The 14500-nt window shown below is 45.6% G+C and overlaps 1 protein-coding gene across 2 annotated transcripts in view; it reads left to right on the top strand.

Moving 5' to 3' along the window:
- Positions 1-14500, top strand: part of LOC126527351 (ras-like GTP-binding protein Rho1) — a 38327-nt gene that overhangs the window by 9292 nt on the left and 14535 nt on the right. For both annotated transcript variants that reach the window (XM_055068679.2, XM_055068680.2), the window contains exons 2-4: positions 1458-1683; positions 3199-3399; positions 10535-10717. In XM_055068679.2, coding sequence (XP_054924654.1) covers positions 1458-1683; positions 3199-3399; positions 10535-10717 — 610 coding nt within the window. The remainder of the gene's footprint in view (positions 1-1457; positions 1684-3198; positions 3400-10534; positions 10718-14500) is intronic.

Here is a 14500-nt window from a genome sequence, read left to right as displayed (position 1 = left end):
CTTCTTATAACCTAATGAAATCATCTTTTTAATACGAGTAGTTGAGTACTAGTGACAAATTATGATGAGGACTGCCTTCGTCATCAGGCTATTACCGCTATGTCGCTGGGGGTTCTCAAATCGAGTCATGCATTTACCTCAATTTCTCGGTTACTAAAGCTCTGTTCGCGATTAGATTGACGTCTTAGACGTTCTAGAGCATTGCTTTATCACTTTAACTTGACTTCATAGTGACCTTTAGTGTCCCTTTAAAGAAAAACTTTTCTTCATCCGATTACCGAACTCGTGACCAACGTCTTTCCGGGGTTTGTCGCGATCCAATTTGAAGAATACAAGAGGCTGTGGCCGAATTATATCACGAGAGGCTGCAGCATAATTATATCAACAACACGAAGCACAGACACGCAAGTGAGTTCCGCGAAAGCCCGCAAGCTGCAGAAAGGTTAGTGAAATGTAGAGCTATCATCCCTCCGACTGTAACACGAAGCGGGAAAGGAAATCCTATACGAATTTTATCAGAAAGAAAGCCACGCAATGGAAGAAAAAAAAAATTGTCCTGATTCGGGGTATGCATGATTATACGCAGGCTGCGCAGTCCGCATTTGAAGCAAACACGCAGTTATTCACTTGCCATTCATTATCGCTCAAGTACGACGCAAATGCTCAAGAGACCAATATTGTTGGGAGTTAAAGCTAATCGAACTCCAACCGAGATGTTCCAACGACTCGTGCTTTTAAGGATTTCGCGCTTGCTCCTGGGGGTCACATACGTGCAGCGACCTTGCACAAACGCTGCAAGTAGATTCTGGGGAGAGTTCTCGAAGGACAGTTAATGTCCTGGCTCTTCCTTTCTGTCTTTTTTTTTATGTGCCATGACTCTAAAAGGAGCCACCTGCGGTAATTCTTTCCTCTCTTTCCAAGACGATGCCGTCGTCGGTGTGCGACGTGCGATGAATAATTTCGAAGAAGTGAAATAAGTATTCAAATTACAATCGGCTTTTATTAGTACCTGTTTCTTTTAGCCAATATATACCGCACTGCACGATCATTTCACCCATCTCAACAACGGTCACCAAAGCCGCGCCCGCTAGTGGTTAGGTCGCCAGCCTCGGCATCCGGAAGTCGCTGGCTTATATGAATGCCGGCACCGGCGGAAACGCACCAGGCAAAACGGGCATACAAATGGTCTCTCCTTCCATCGAGCACGGCTCCTGCTAGAGGGATGTGCAGTTGGGTAGGTGCCAACAAGCTCCGATGCGTCACCCTCCGAGCCGCCTTCAAGGTGGCCCGAAGCAGGACGCTCCGTGTTTGTAAACGTCACTCGATCGGTTGCAAATGACCAGAGTGGCGCGTCCGGGCAAGTCGCGACTCTGAATTAAAACTTGACTACGCCATCAACTACACCACTACCATCAGCATCACTACATCAACATCACTACATCAACGCGTGACCGCAGGGTCGGTGCGCGCGCTTCGTGGACGTCGATGAAAGGCGACCAGCAGCAGCAGCAGCAGCAGTCCGAGGTCACCGTCGACTTCTACAAAAAGCTGGTGATCGTGGGTGATGGCGGTTGCGGCAAGACGTCCTTGCTCAGCGCTTACGTCACCGGGGTCTTTCCCGAGCGCCTTCGCGCCACCGTGTTCGACACCGTGATCACAGAGGTCACTGTCGGCAAGAAGAAGGTAAGTTGCCCAACATTGTTTGTCTCTTATATATATATACATATGTATATATATTTTACCTCGCAAGAATAACTGTTATGTAGCATATTCGTGTAGTGGACAACACAATGCCAAACTATAAAATGAATTTTTTTTTTAAATCTTCAGCGGGAACATTTAAGGACTAGCGATGGTACTGACGCGGTATATAGCTGGTGCGCACTGCACCAAGCGACAACGTCGCATGAATGCAAGACACGAAGACGACGAAGGCCACGGGACGGGCGATGACTATCACCTGTGGCTTTATTCGCACACATCAAGGAATCTCGCGCACGTACAATGTCAAAGCAAGGTCGAATTATTACGCGCAAGCAAAAGCACCTCTCACCACCCAGTAACTCAGCTTCCCAGGTATGCCGGTTATTTTTGCGAGGGCGATATCCAAGACTGGCTAACGCAGTCAGATGTATGTACCTTTGCGTGCGGCGGCAGCTGCTTCGGCTACCACTTTCGCGTTCCGATATTTTGTGTCTGAACAGCATAAACCTGTCGGCAAATGTTGATACCACTTGCAAGCAGAGCAACTGGCTGGAATATAAGCGCATAACCACTTTTGTTATTCGACAAAGCGGGCTCTGCGAGCCTAAAATTATATGCATCGGCTCGTCTGGCTGATGCACTCGGCTACGGGAAAGCGGAAACTCTGTCCCGGGAAAACAGAAAGGAGGTATATACGACATTGGTTTAGCGGGAGACACGCTTCATTAACACATTTCACTGTCTTCCTTTTTTTCCTCTTTCTATATTCCCCGTTTACCTTACTGCCTGTGTAGGGTAGCGAACCGCACGCATGTCTGGTTGACCTCCCTGCCCTTTCCTATCCTTGCTTTCTCTCTGTTGACCTTACGACCAACGCGTTTTCGGTTTCTTCGTGTCTTGTCTTCTCGCGATGTACGGTTACAAAAATGCAGTCCCATACGAACTCGCATAACTTTCCCACCCTTTTGTATAGCTGGTACACGTCCGAGTCCGAACAGCGCAAGAACATGGGACGTGGTTAGAAAATTGCAGCGTTGACCTGCGACAGGCGTTATAATTATTACATTCCCTTTTTCATTCTGCACGCCACAATTAGAATATAAGTACGTCTGAAAAAAAAAAGAAAGCAACAGATGAGAGGAAACGTCTGGGAGGAGATGATTCCACATGGCCGTTTAGGTTAAGCGTTAGCCACGCACGTAAATGGAATGTGTAAATTAGACCTTTTTAACAACCAGATAGAATGTGCGATAAGGACTAGCTTTACGGACCAGCTTTAAGGGCTAGCTTCGCTCAGACACTTTACAAAAAAAGAAGGAAAAAAATGGCTCGCGATATAAGCTAGACTTTTTTTTTTTGTACTTTTATTTCGCGTGAGTACGTCAATAAGGGTTCACGTCTACGAATGTGTATAAAAAAATTACTCTTCTGTCCACGCTGAAAGAATGCCGGGTACCGACCCTTCTGACGTCACTTCTGTTCTCGGGTGGGCAGGTTCGTCTCAGCCTGTGCGACACGGCCGGCCAGGAGACGTACGACGTTCTGCGCACGCGCAGCTACGCCGACACCGACGTGGTCGTCATCCTGTTCTCCATCGACGCCCCCGAGAGCCTGGACAACGTCGAAGCCCGGTGGAGTCCCGAGGTGAAGCACTTCAGCCCCGACGTGCCCTTCCTGCTCGTCGGCAACAAGAAGGTGAGAACCCGGCGCCCAGCATGGCGAAGCCGGGCCGACACACAAACAGATGTCTCAGCAGAACTTTTTGTTGGGCTAGTTGGTGCATGTTACTGACGTATTAAAGCGCTCGTCCGTGTCTCTTCTTGTGTCGTCTGTTTGGCGCTTTAGTACGTCAGTAACTCAAACAGATGTCTCAGAATAAGTACACGTGACGTGTCCAAAACAAAACGGTCCATCCACAATAGATGCAAAGCTACCTGCTGTAGGCAAACTGACTAGCAATTAATATCGATAGATTTTTTGTGTGGAAGAGACTCTCTATATAGTATCGCTATCGATAGCACACTGAATACTATTCTAATATAGTATAGAAGGATCGACATTTGGGCGAGTTGTTACTGGTTGAACATCTTGAAGGGGCAGCGCAACATGACGAAGACAGATGGCAGGAACAGCGCTGTCCTGTGTGTTCCTGCCTTCTGTCTTTATCATGTTGCGCTGCCCCTTCAAGATGTTCAAGTATTCCGATAGTCCGCTATGAAATGATGGATGGTGCAACAAAAGTCATCACTAGTACTATCGATAGTATATACAATAGTATTGCGATAGTTTGCTATTGGCGGTGCTATTTATAGGTCTGCAAACCTATAGGCTAAGTGGTATAACCGGAATTTTTGCGATAAGTTACCATCAGTCCATCTAATTGTGTAATCAAGTTTAGGTGGCCACGTTCGCGTGTGCAAGGATTGACTGCCGGGCTAATCGCTTCTTTAGCACAGAAAAAAACAGTGCTCCAAGACGGGACACAAGGGAAGAGCCCGACACACACTGCGCTGACTAAGAACTGCGTGTTTAATACATTGCCGAGCCTTTCCTGCAAGAAACTAAGGCACTACCAACAAGGTGATAAAAATAAAACGCACAAAGGACGAAAGGATAATAAGGCAAAAAAAAAAAAACTTCGCGCCAAACTCAACCTTGTCACAATGCAGTAGCTAGAATATCGATTTCTTTCTTGAACAGCTTTAGAGACAGGATGCTGACACAATCAGCACTTAAGCGGTTAATCTAAAGAAGTCTCTAAAGTTTCCCTGGTGCATTTATCAGGGCATTACATTGTCGGCGGACGTACGCCCATGTTTGCGCAATGTGAAGCAGTGCCTAGACACCCTGATAAATGCACCGGGGAAATTTTATGGACTTTTGCATTTAACCGCTTAAGTGATGATTGCGTCAACATCCCGTCTCTATAAAGCTGTCCAAGAAAGAAATCGATTTTCTAGCTACTGCAGTGTAACAAGGATGGGCTGGGCGCAAAGTTTTTGTTCCTTATTTTTCTTTCATCCCGTGTGCATCTTGTTTTGATGGTCTTATTGGTACTGCCTTAGTTCCCTGTATAAAAGGCTCACCAAGATAACAAACACGCAGCTGCTGCTAAGCGCAGTGTTTGTGTGGTTCTTTCCTTGGGTCCCGTCTTGAAACGTTGCTTCTTTAAATGCGTAAGCATTTCTCTGACAACCCAACGAGAAATTTGTCCGTCACGTAAGACAATGAATGGCCTTGTATGAGCCATTGCTTAAGGGGGTATGAAGGCTCATACCCCCATAAGCAATGGCTCATACCCCCGTAGGCAAGCGAAACTTGCAATGGCAGACGCTATGCAAGCGCTCAGCAAAGTGAAGCGAACAGTGCATACATTCATTGAAATCACCCATGCAACACACAGAGCAGCTTACGTTTCAATAAAGAACAAGCTTAAAACAAGAATCCGAACCATCAATGAAGCATTGCATACGCCCCCTCAGCAAATGTAGTGGTGGTTTTGCAACAGCTTCGCTAAATTAACCCTAATTCACTTTAACACCAAAGGTCACGAGTTCGACACCCACTAAAGGTCGAGGGGTCAAGTGTTTTAATTAACGGTATCTTAATTAACTATGGTTAATTCACTTAACAATAATTAACACCAATGGTCGTGAGCTCGAGTGTCGTCATGAGCTCAATCTTAATTAAACCTGCCTTATCATGTTCGCTGTCGAATATGATAGGCGAACGACCGATGAGGGTTGATATTGGTTTATACTGGTCGGATCAAGCTCCATAACATTGATAATGACACCGCAACGCGTGGAAATGAGTAAGTGGCGCAATGCTTACGCATACATAGACAACTACCAGAGGAGTTCCTGCGTGCATTTCTCTGTGCTCACGCGTGGCACGTCGCGTGATTTTACGTTATTAACGGTACGCTATTGTTGGTATAGTACTATCGATAGTTCTGTACTATCAGTGGTTCAATAATGATTTGGTTATCGATAGTATCAATAGTAATATCGGTAGTCTTCGATCACTGCCATCCAACCACCTCCTACTCGGGATAAAGGATAAAGATGAAAGGCTACAAACGAAAATGATCACCTTCGTCAAACCACGCCTTTCTACATGTTTTCAATAATGTTGCTTTCTATACAATACCTACCTATACTATATGCTATCTATTTGCTATACCACACTGCAATAAACAAGAATCATTTAGGTTATCTTGTGCAACATCGTCAACAACGGCTGAACCCTACGCTATCCGGTGTGCGATAAAATTAATACCTTCCGTAAGAGAGGCGCGAAAGTGGATAGTTTTCAGCGGCTCCCAGACGCTCGTCGCATCGCTTCGCGGCACTATAAAGAAATCACATAATGCTATTATGATTTATGGCGCGCTCAAACAGCTCGCAAAGGCAAACCAAGCGTAACAAGAAATAGTATTTCAGCGGATACCGAGACCATAGAGTTTCTCACTATATTACCTAGAGGGAAATCTGACACTGCTGCTCTGTGGTATGCATGGGAATGCCGGTATACTGTGACTTCGGATTGGCATCGTTCTCGGAGAGCCAGGACACCTTGAAGACGCGCCTGGCAAGCACCGTTCCGTCTGTCACACTGATTCATTTTCTACTGAAACAGCACGTAAAAAGCTGTTTTAGCTTTACTATTACAGAAAAACATGTTTTGTTTAACTATGAGAATTTTTTATTGCAAGCACAATAATATGATGCGTAAAAAGTATCAGCGGCCGCTAAAGTTGGAGGACAGACGACAAGATTCGCTCTCGCTTTGTAACAGTTTGTCGTCTGTTCTTGCTTTTCTTCGCTTGGTCATGCATTGTAGGTGAGCAAAGATGTAATATGGTGTATGGAAACCCCCCATATTATGAAAAACTTACTTTAACAACGCGTTATTTGTGTAGCCACACCCATGTTTTAGAAGAAGCCTCTTATAACACCAGCCAACACAAGCCTCGCAGGCACATATACCGTCATTCCCATGACGACACGGCGCCCCTTAGGAAACTCCCATAGACAGTGGGGCCAAATTTCCCTCTAGGTGTTATAGTGAGAAACTCTATGACCGAGACACTGCAATATTCCAGGCAACACAGCAGCCGATGCACCAGCACGACAAGCACATTAGAAATGTCATACGATTTCCCTCCTAACCTCGTGAGGCGGTTGGCTGTTATATGCCACTCTTACGAGTATCGGCAGCACCTACTTTAAAAGCCGGAACTTCAGTGAGTGTGATTTTGTGCGATGGGGCACGTGAAATCTCGATGCGGTGTTTCATTTTCTTTTTTTTTTTTTCTCCAGCCCTCCCCCTCCGCTCTCTTTGAAGAAACGATGTTGCGATGTGGACAACCACGAGTGCACAGGCGCGATATGGAGAACCGGCGTACGCCAGCTAACGATATGACAAGATAACGGCGGTTCCGGAGCTTTCCTGCACTCGGCAAATCTTGGTACTGACTACGAAACGAAGAGCCCAAGTGTGGTCCGATATACATTGATAAGATCACAATGGGTGACAAAACGCAGCGCCGCTTTCCATTCCACAGCGTATGGAGCAGACGCCGACAAAACAAAACAAAACGACGTAAGATTCGCTTACACCAATAGAAACGACGAAAGCTTTCTTTGCTTAAATTAGTTAGCAAAATTAACGAGATTTCGGTGGTTGAAACTGAAAACCCCATTGACCTCGCATACCCAGTGTTCAATATTCGCGTGACAGTAGGAAGTTCGAGGACAAAATGAAAGGAAACAAACTGGGGAAAAAAAACGATTGCGACTATCAGACGCCATTGCTCCGCCGCTATGGCGTTGCTCTGCTGAGCTTGCGGTTGCGGTTTCAATCCCAGCCGCTGCGGCCGCATTCCTATGAGGGTGGAATGAAAAGAAAAAAAAAAACGCTAGGTTATTGGATTTAGGTTCACGTTAGAGAACGCCAGGCGGCCAACAATTAATCCGGAGTTACCCCACTACGACGTGCCTTATAATGAGATCGTAGTTCTGACGCGTAAAATCCAGTAATTTAGCTTAACCGACTATACGATTATTTCCTTCCTTCCTGCAGTAGTTTTGTATACCAAAGGAAACCCGTCCTTGTACCTCGGGTACTGGACTATCTTCTTCAATAGACATGTTCTCTGCCTGGGGTCTCGAATGACTGTTTAATCTCAATAAAATCTATTTACATATTCAGTTTGTTTAAGAGGGCACTAGAGAATAAAATAATTTTAGCTGTATCGGTAAATTACGTTTCTGCAATATAAAAATAGGTTTACTGCGGTAAGTGGCTTGGTAAGTAAAAAAAATATGCAAAAGAGGAAGGACAGGTGGCGCCACCGCCTTGAAGTTCCCGCACCAGCTCGCTGTGACGTCATGAATTTTTGACCTCGTCTGCTCGGACACTGTTTCACTTTGGGTTTATTGATCATGAAGTTGTAGGATTACGGCTGGAGTAGAACATAGATGGAATAAAATAAAGATGGAGTAGAATATAAATGTAAACATATTAGATGGAGTAGAATACATATGGACTAGAATATAGATGGAAAGATAATAGACGCAGTAGAATAGAGATGGGGTAGAATAGAGATGGAGTAGAATACAGATGAAGTTGAATAAAGACGGAGCAGAAGTGTAATTCAGTGTAAATACTGAATGGGACCTCTTGTTGTGTTGAACGTAAGAAAAAATAAAAAATGTCTCAACGTCCCAACGACTAGCAAATGAAATAATCCATCGGTTCACGTGTTAGTAATGTAGCTCAGTGTATCGTACCATGGTTCTCTAGTGTGGTTCAGTCATTTGTCAGTTTCTTCTTTTACTACCTGGCCACCGAAAGCGGCGGATTTATCGAAATCTTAGCAAAGAAAAACAACAAAAAAGAAAAGAAGATGCCAGAGAAATTACAAATCACCGTTGCAACGAGTTTATTGCGACATAACAAAACACTAGCAAAGCAAATCTGTCGTTCACGAAAAAATGTGGATGAAATGAAGGTTACGAGAGTATAAGAACAACACAAGCATGAATAGGTCGTGGCGCACGAAGAAAAAAATTTTAAAATGAGCTAATCCTGTAATGCTGAAAGTATCAGATATGTTACGCAGTGTTTTAGACCTCTAATTCTGATTGAAGGCTAACACCTTGCCTGTAACAGCGTTCTTTACACGCTGGAGAGAGTTTTCATCAGTGGATAGTCCAACAGACCAATTGCTAATAAAGCGTTATGTAATATACTAAATATATTTTAACCAAGAAACATTGTCATTTCTTTTTTTTTTTTTTTTTTTGTACAAATGTACTCTGCGATGTGAGAAATAAAGGCGAACATGGTCTAATTTTCCTCCATGTTTAACTGTGGTGGGGGGAGGGGGTTGAGGGTGGGGAAGCTTTTACAGCGCTAATCAACAGTTCGTTTCGTATGTTCTTTCTACCATTACGTTGGCGTTGCCCATTTCGTTGTACCACGAATCATTGGCTATCTCGTAGGCGAAACATTCTGAGATCGCGCTATTGCAACAGAGCTTGCCTATTAGCCTGAGAGTTAGTGAGATCAGCTAGTCTGCACTTGTCTCGAGCTTGTATATCCCCGGCCGTCACGTTGTGCATATTTGTCTATGTGGGTTGTATTTGGTAGTTCTGGGCAGTAGTTAGCAACGAAGAAACCACGTACATTGCGCTGCGCGTCCATTGAACCCTGTCCTCACCCTCAATGACTCCAGTATACACTTCAGACTGTAGATTATTGCTTCATGTCTCTGCAAATAATTGGGCGTTCCGCTGGCGATGGTGAAGAACTAGCTTATTTTTCGAACTCGCATATTGCCTGCAGCTAATAATTAACTTGGTAATGTGGTTTGCGCCGATGATTGTTATTATTTTATGAAAAACCCCGACGCGACTGACTGAAACGGTAAACTGAAATTTAGTTACTCTGTAATTACGATCAATCACTAGAAAATGCACGATGGATCGTCCTACCATATTGAATTTTCATCAATGGAGTCGGCAACACCTTGATAGAAATCTAAGTAACTTTTACAAAATAATTAACCCTGTACTGCCCACAGTTCCACATCAAGCAAGCTTGAAACAACGTGTTCCTTCTGGCCATGAAAACACACTCGTACCAAAACCAGAAAGAAATTTCGATTCTGTTCAAACTTATTTAGTATCATCATCATCAATATGTATGTGCACTGCAGTACAAAGGCCTCTCCCAGCGATTTTCAACTACCCTGTCTTGCGCCAACTGACCCAAACCTACGTCTGTGAATGTATTAATTTCATCGCACCATCTAATTTTCTGTCGTCCTCCACAGCACTTCCTTTCTCTTTGCACCAACGCTGTTACACGAACAGACAACTGGCTTCCCGCCCTACGTATTACATGGCCTGCCCAGCTTCGTTCATTATAATATAATATAGCATCGTAATTAATTAGCCTTGTATTTGTTGAACTACTCACAGCTAATAACTTGCTGCAGTGTTTCAAGACGCTACTGTAGGCTATAAGTAAGGTTTCCCGAGCTGAAACAGATGCGGAGGCATCAAACTCAGTGCAGCATATATTTTATATCAATACAGTACGTCCGGCATAAATGTTCACCACATATGGCGTCTGTGCCTTTTTTCAGGTTCCGCGACCACTTCCCGCGCGTGCAGTTAGGAAAAGTATAGCCTTCGAGATCTGTTTCTGCTATTGAGAGGCAACCATCGCGGGGGCGTAGATTTGGACACCGCGTATTACAGGGTTAACAGCGCGTCGCAGTCGGTGACTGAATAAGGTATATCTGTCTGGCGCTCAGGATCTCAGGAACGACCCGGACACCATCGAGGTCCTCCGAGAGCGGCGGCAGAGTCCGGTCTCGTACCAGGAAGGACTGGCTGTCGCCAAGAAGATCAAGGCCAGGGGTTACCTCGAGTGCTCGGCTAAGGATGGCACCGGGGTTACCGAGGTGATCCAGAAGGCCTGCCGTCTAGCTATCGGGGTGAGTGAGACATGTCGTCTCTTTCTTCGCTATTGATCGCTAGTTGTGACACAGTCGACCTTATCTAAAGGTTATTATCGCTATTATTTAGACCTTATCTAAAGGTTATCTCATTGAACGAGATAACCTTTAACGAGATAACGAGATAACGAGATAACATTGAACGAGATAAACTAAGAGGAAGCGATATGACTTCGCTTCGGTACGGTTGTGATGTGCTCTTAGCACGCTTCCGAGTATTCTCGCCTGCATGCTCAAAAAAAGAAAAGCGTGACAAAAAAATTGGTCCCATGAAGGCTACTCTCGCAACATTCAAGCGGACTTATGGCGTTGGCAGCGCACGCTCCGAATTCGATGTGCCCAATGCCCAGTTTGGCATGAGCGAGTTATCTCACATGAGTAGTAAACAGTAAGATTCCCATGTTATGATATATGGAATACTTCGCTTTATCCTGGTTCGCTATAACCGATTTGACTGTAGTGCACATTAATTGCCTCCGGAATAATGGTAATGTGCACAAAACCATGTGAACTAATGCCTTTTAAGTAATGTGAAGCCTTAAGTTTGCATGAAACGCGGTAAAACCTGCAGGAGCCCACAATATGTAACTGGAGCACAAGGTGTCGCGTTACATAATGCCTAACAAGGCGCCTAAGGCAGAATGTAAGTGTGTATTGACCTCTTCATAGTTTAATAACATCGAAAAAAAATTTTAATTATGGGGTTTTACGTGCCAAAACCCTACACCATAGCCACTGAGCAACCACGGCGGGTTTAATAACATCGAAGCTACCTTTCTGACCTAACGAAAGATGCCTGAAGCATTCAAGCCTGTGCACCATTGGCCGCCTTATAAGGTAACAAACGGCGCCTACTCAACAAAAAATGTGAACCCTCCGCCTGATACGGAGGAATGCCAATAAACGTAGAGGAGCAAGTACTGAAACGGCCAGTGGTATTGTTCAGTCTGTACTGCAGCCATGCATAATCTTATCGGGCTCAGTTTCACCCGCTCAGACTGAAGCAGTGGGACTACATCGAGGTCATTAATCGGGACACAATGAGATCAGTTACCGCTCTCCCTCGCGTCACCTCTTATTTCACTCTTCAAGAACACGCCCAGCCGAACACCACAACGGAACCGGCAGCCCAACATGAACAAGTGCACTAACTAAAGAATAACATATTTCAGTTGCTGTTTAACTCTGCGACTGTTTCAGTAGCACATCGCTATCGGGACCTCAAGTAGATGAACAAGCCCCCTCATCAGTAAACTTACATGACAGACGAAAAATCAATCGGCTGTAAGAATAAACCTAAGCTCAAGGTATCGCTGCGTATTATGTTCCTTTGGACCAATGAGTTTTGTGCACAGGCGTAACGGTGGACTCATGGAATACATCCGTCCTACTCATTTGTCAGTTGCCTCTTCAAGGAAATAAGGAATATATGATGGATGTCTCCGATTCGACTCAACTTGAAATCTATGTCACACACGACGTTACTCAGCCAGCCTCATGTTTCTCAAAAATCGTTCAAGTGTACGTATGCACTGATAATAGTCGAGAGCCATCACGCAGCCAAGACCAGTCGGTAAAGCTCCAGTACTCTCAAATAGTACAAAAGCTTTACAATGACTCACTTTTCAATGTTCACCTGCACTGGTTTAGAAAGGCACAGCTCTGGGCCTTTAGGACAAGGCACATAAAGCTCAGGACAGCCCAAATAAGAATACCCCACCGACCCTTCTCGTACAGGACTCCTTTTTACATTCGCATAGCGTTTAAAACAATCTTCCTCCAACGCGACACACACACGTGCGAAAATAAGTGGTCTCCAGTATGGCTGTTCCCTCACCCAAACTTGACAAGGGTGGACGAAGTTTCCCTGATGACGATCCTCGCTGGCATAGCCCTCACCGCGACTACTGCAAACGGAAGGAATCCATCAAGGGCCAGATCACCTGAGCAAACTGTACGGCCCTGGCACAAGACGTCGATGTGCGCCACCTAATGCGGTATTATCGAGGTGCATATCCGAATGTCCTTGCTGCGACGGCCTGGTCTCCGCAGTGTCAGGCGTGCGGACTTTAGCGCATTGAGTGAAGGTTACTCATTACAGAATCTTATTCGACTTCCTGTATGGTGTAGGGATGCACACGTTTATGTAAGTGTTCATTACCGTCGTTTAAGGCAGTCCAACGTACCTGTCGCGACAGCCCAGTGACTACGGCGTGGAACTGCTGAGCTCGAGTTCGCGGCCGTGGCGGCAGCAATTCGATGGTGGCTAAATGCGAAAAATGGCCATGTACTATCGTCTAGGTGCGCCTTAAAGAGTGGCCCCGGATGGTCAAAAGTAATCTCGAGTCTTCCATTACGGCGTGCTTTAAAATCAGATCGTGGATTTCGACATGTGAAAGCTTGGAATTTATTTAATTTTAAGTCAGTCCACCTCAGATATAAGAACAAAAGCAAAAATGAGTGCCTTTAATAAATTACCGGTGTCTCAAGTGCATACGTTCGCTTCCGTCGATTATAAGGGACCTGGACATCGTATTTGCACTACCACCCTTTGTCAAAAGTTCGTCGGACACATTAAGTGCGACGGGGGCAATGTCACAGAATGCCTGCTATTGTATAATAAAGTGTCGTACGGCGCAAGGAGGTGCCGTCCTCTCCACACAGAACTTTGCTGGACTGACATTACTCAATAGCTGCCGCGATGAGCCCCGGCCACATAAGCAGGAAGAAGTGTCGGATCACCACACGACCGAGCAACGATTCTGATCATACGCACACTGGTCTGCATTCTTTTGAAGTAGTCTGTACTTTCGTAAGATTAGACCTGCTCAAAAAGCCGCGGGAAGATATTTGATAAAAGCCAGGCTCAAAATGTAGGAGGAGAGCAGCATGGCTCGTAGTTCAAAGTCTGTGGTCGGCGTCGGGCACATGCCGGGGAGGATGGCTGTTTCGGGACGAGGGCTCTATCGTGAAGCTGGAGAAACAAGTCACCACGGTATCAGCGTGACCGCGGTGTTATCCCGGCTACGCACAAGGTCATCGTTCACTGCTGTACGTCTGCCCCCACGCAGTGCCAGAAACAACTGATAACTGCTCGTCCATTGTTTAGTAAATCCCGTTCTGCTCGTTTACGACCACGGCTCCAAATGATAACGGGCAGTAAGCAACGTCCCACTGCTGCGACGCTGCTGACACACCCAATGCATAGAACAGAGAGCTTTAGCCTCGTAAACGCAATGGACTTTACGGAATCCCGCCACGCCGGATGCGTCCATGGAGGCAGTAGCGGTTTTAGCACTATTTCGCGGCTCTTTGTTACCGCAGTGTATACCTCTTTATATTCCTAGCGCTTTCCAAGAGCCGTATGCTTGGCGTGTTTATAATCCATGCTTGATGCTTCAACGCGAGAGACAGGCAAAAGCGTAAAGCGTCGTGACCGACATGCCCGGTGTAATAAGGTGTTTATGACATTCCTCTCTGTTGCGGAACATGCTACATAGGCCACACTGAACGTAGGTCTGAGGAAACGGTGGGCTTCCTTGAAGAGCCAGCCATCACCGAATTTCTCCTTCCGTTGTAACGAATGCGGCTGCGCTTCGCGTCTTTCGGGCACCAAGGCAGTAGAAAGTTGACAGAATACTGTACCCAAGTCACGCTCAAGCGTGTGGGGACGCGAACCCCATTGTGGAACCCTTCGCGCTCTTTTGTGCTCGCTGTGCGCTCTTTTTGCTCGTCCGGCGGTATGTGTACTTCCCAAAGCGC

The sequence above is a fragment of the Dermacentor andersoni genome, chromosome 9 (genome assembly GCF_023375885.2).
Source record: "Dermacentor andersoni chromosome 9, qqDerAnde1_hic_scaffold, whole genome shotgun sequence".
NCBI classification, from domain to species: domain Eukaryota; kingdom Metazoa; phylum Arthropoda; class Arachnida; order Ixodida; family Ixodidae; genus Dermacentor; species Dermacentor andersoni.
Note: the sequence above shows the minus strand (reverse complement) of the source record. Positions and strands in the feature narration are given on the sequence as shown.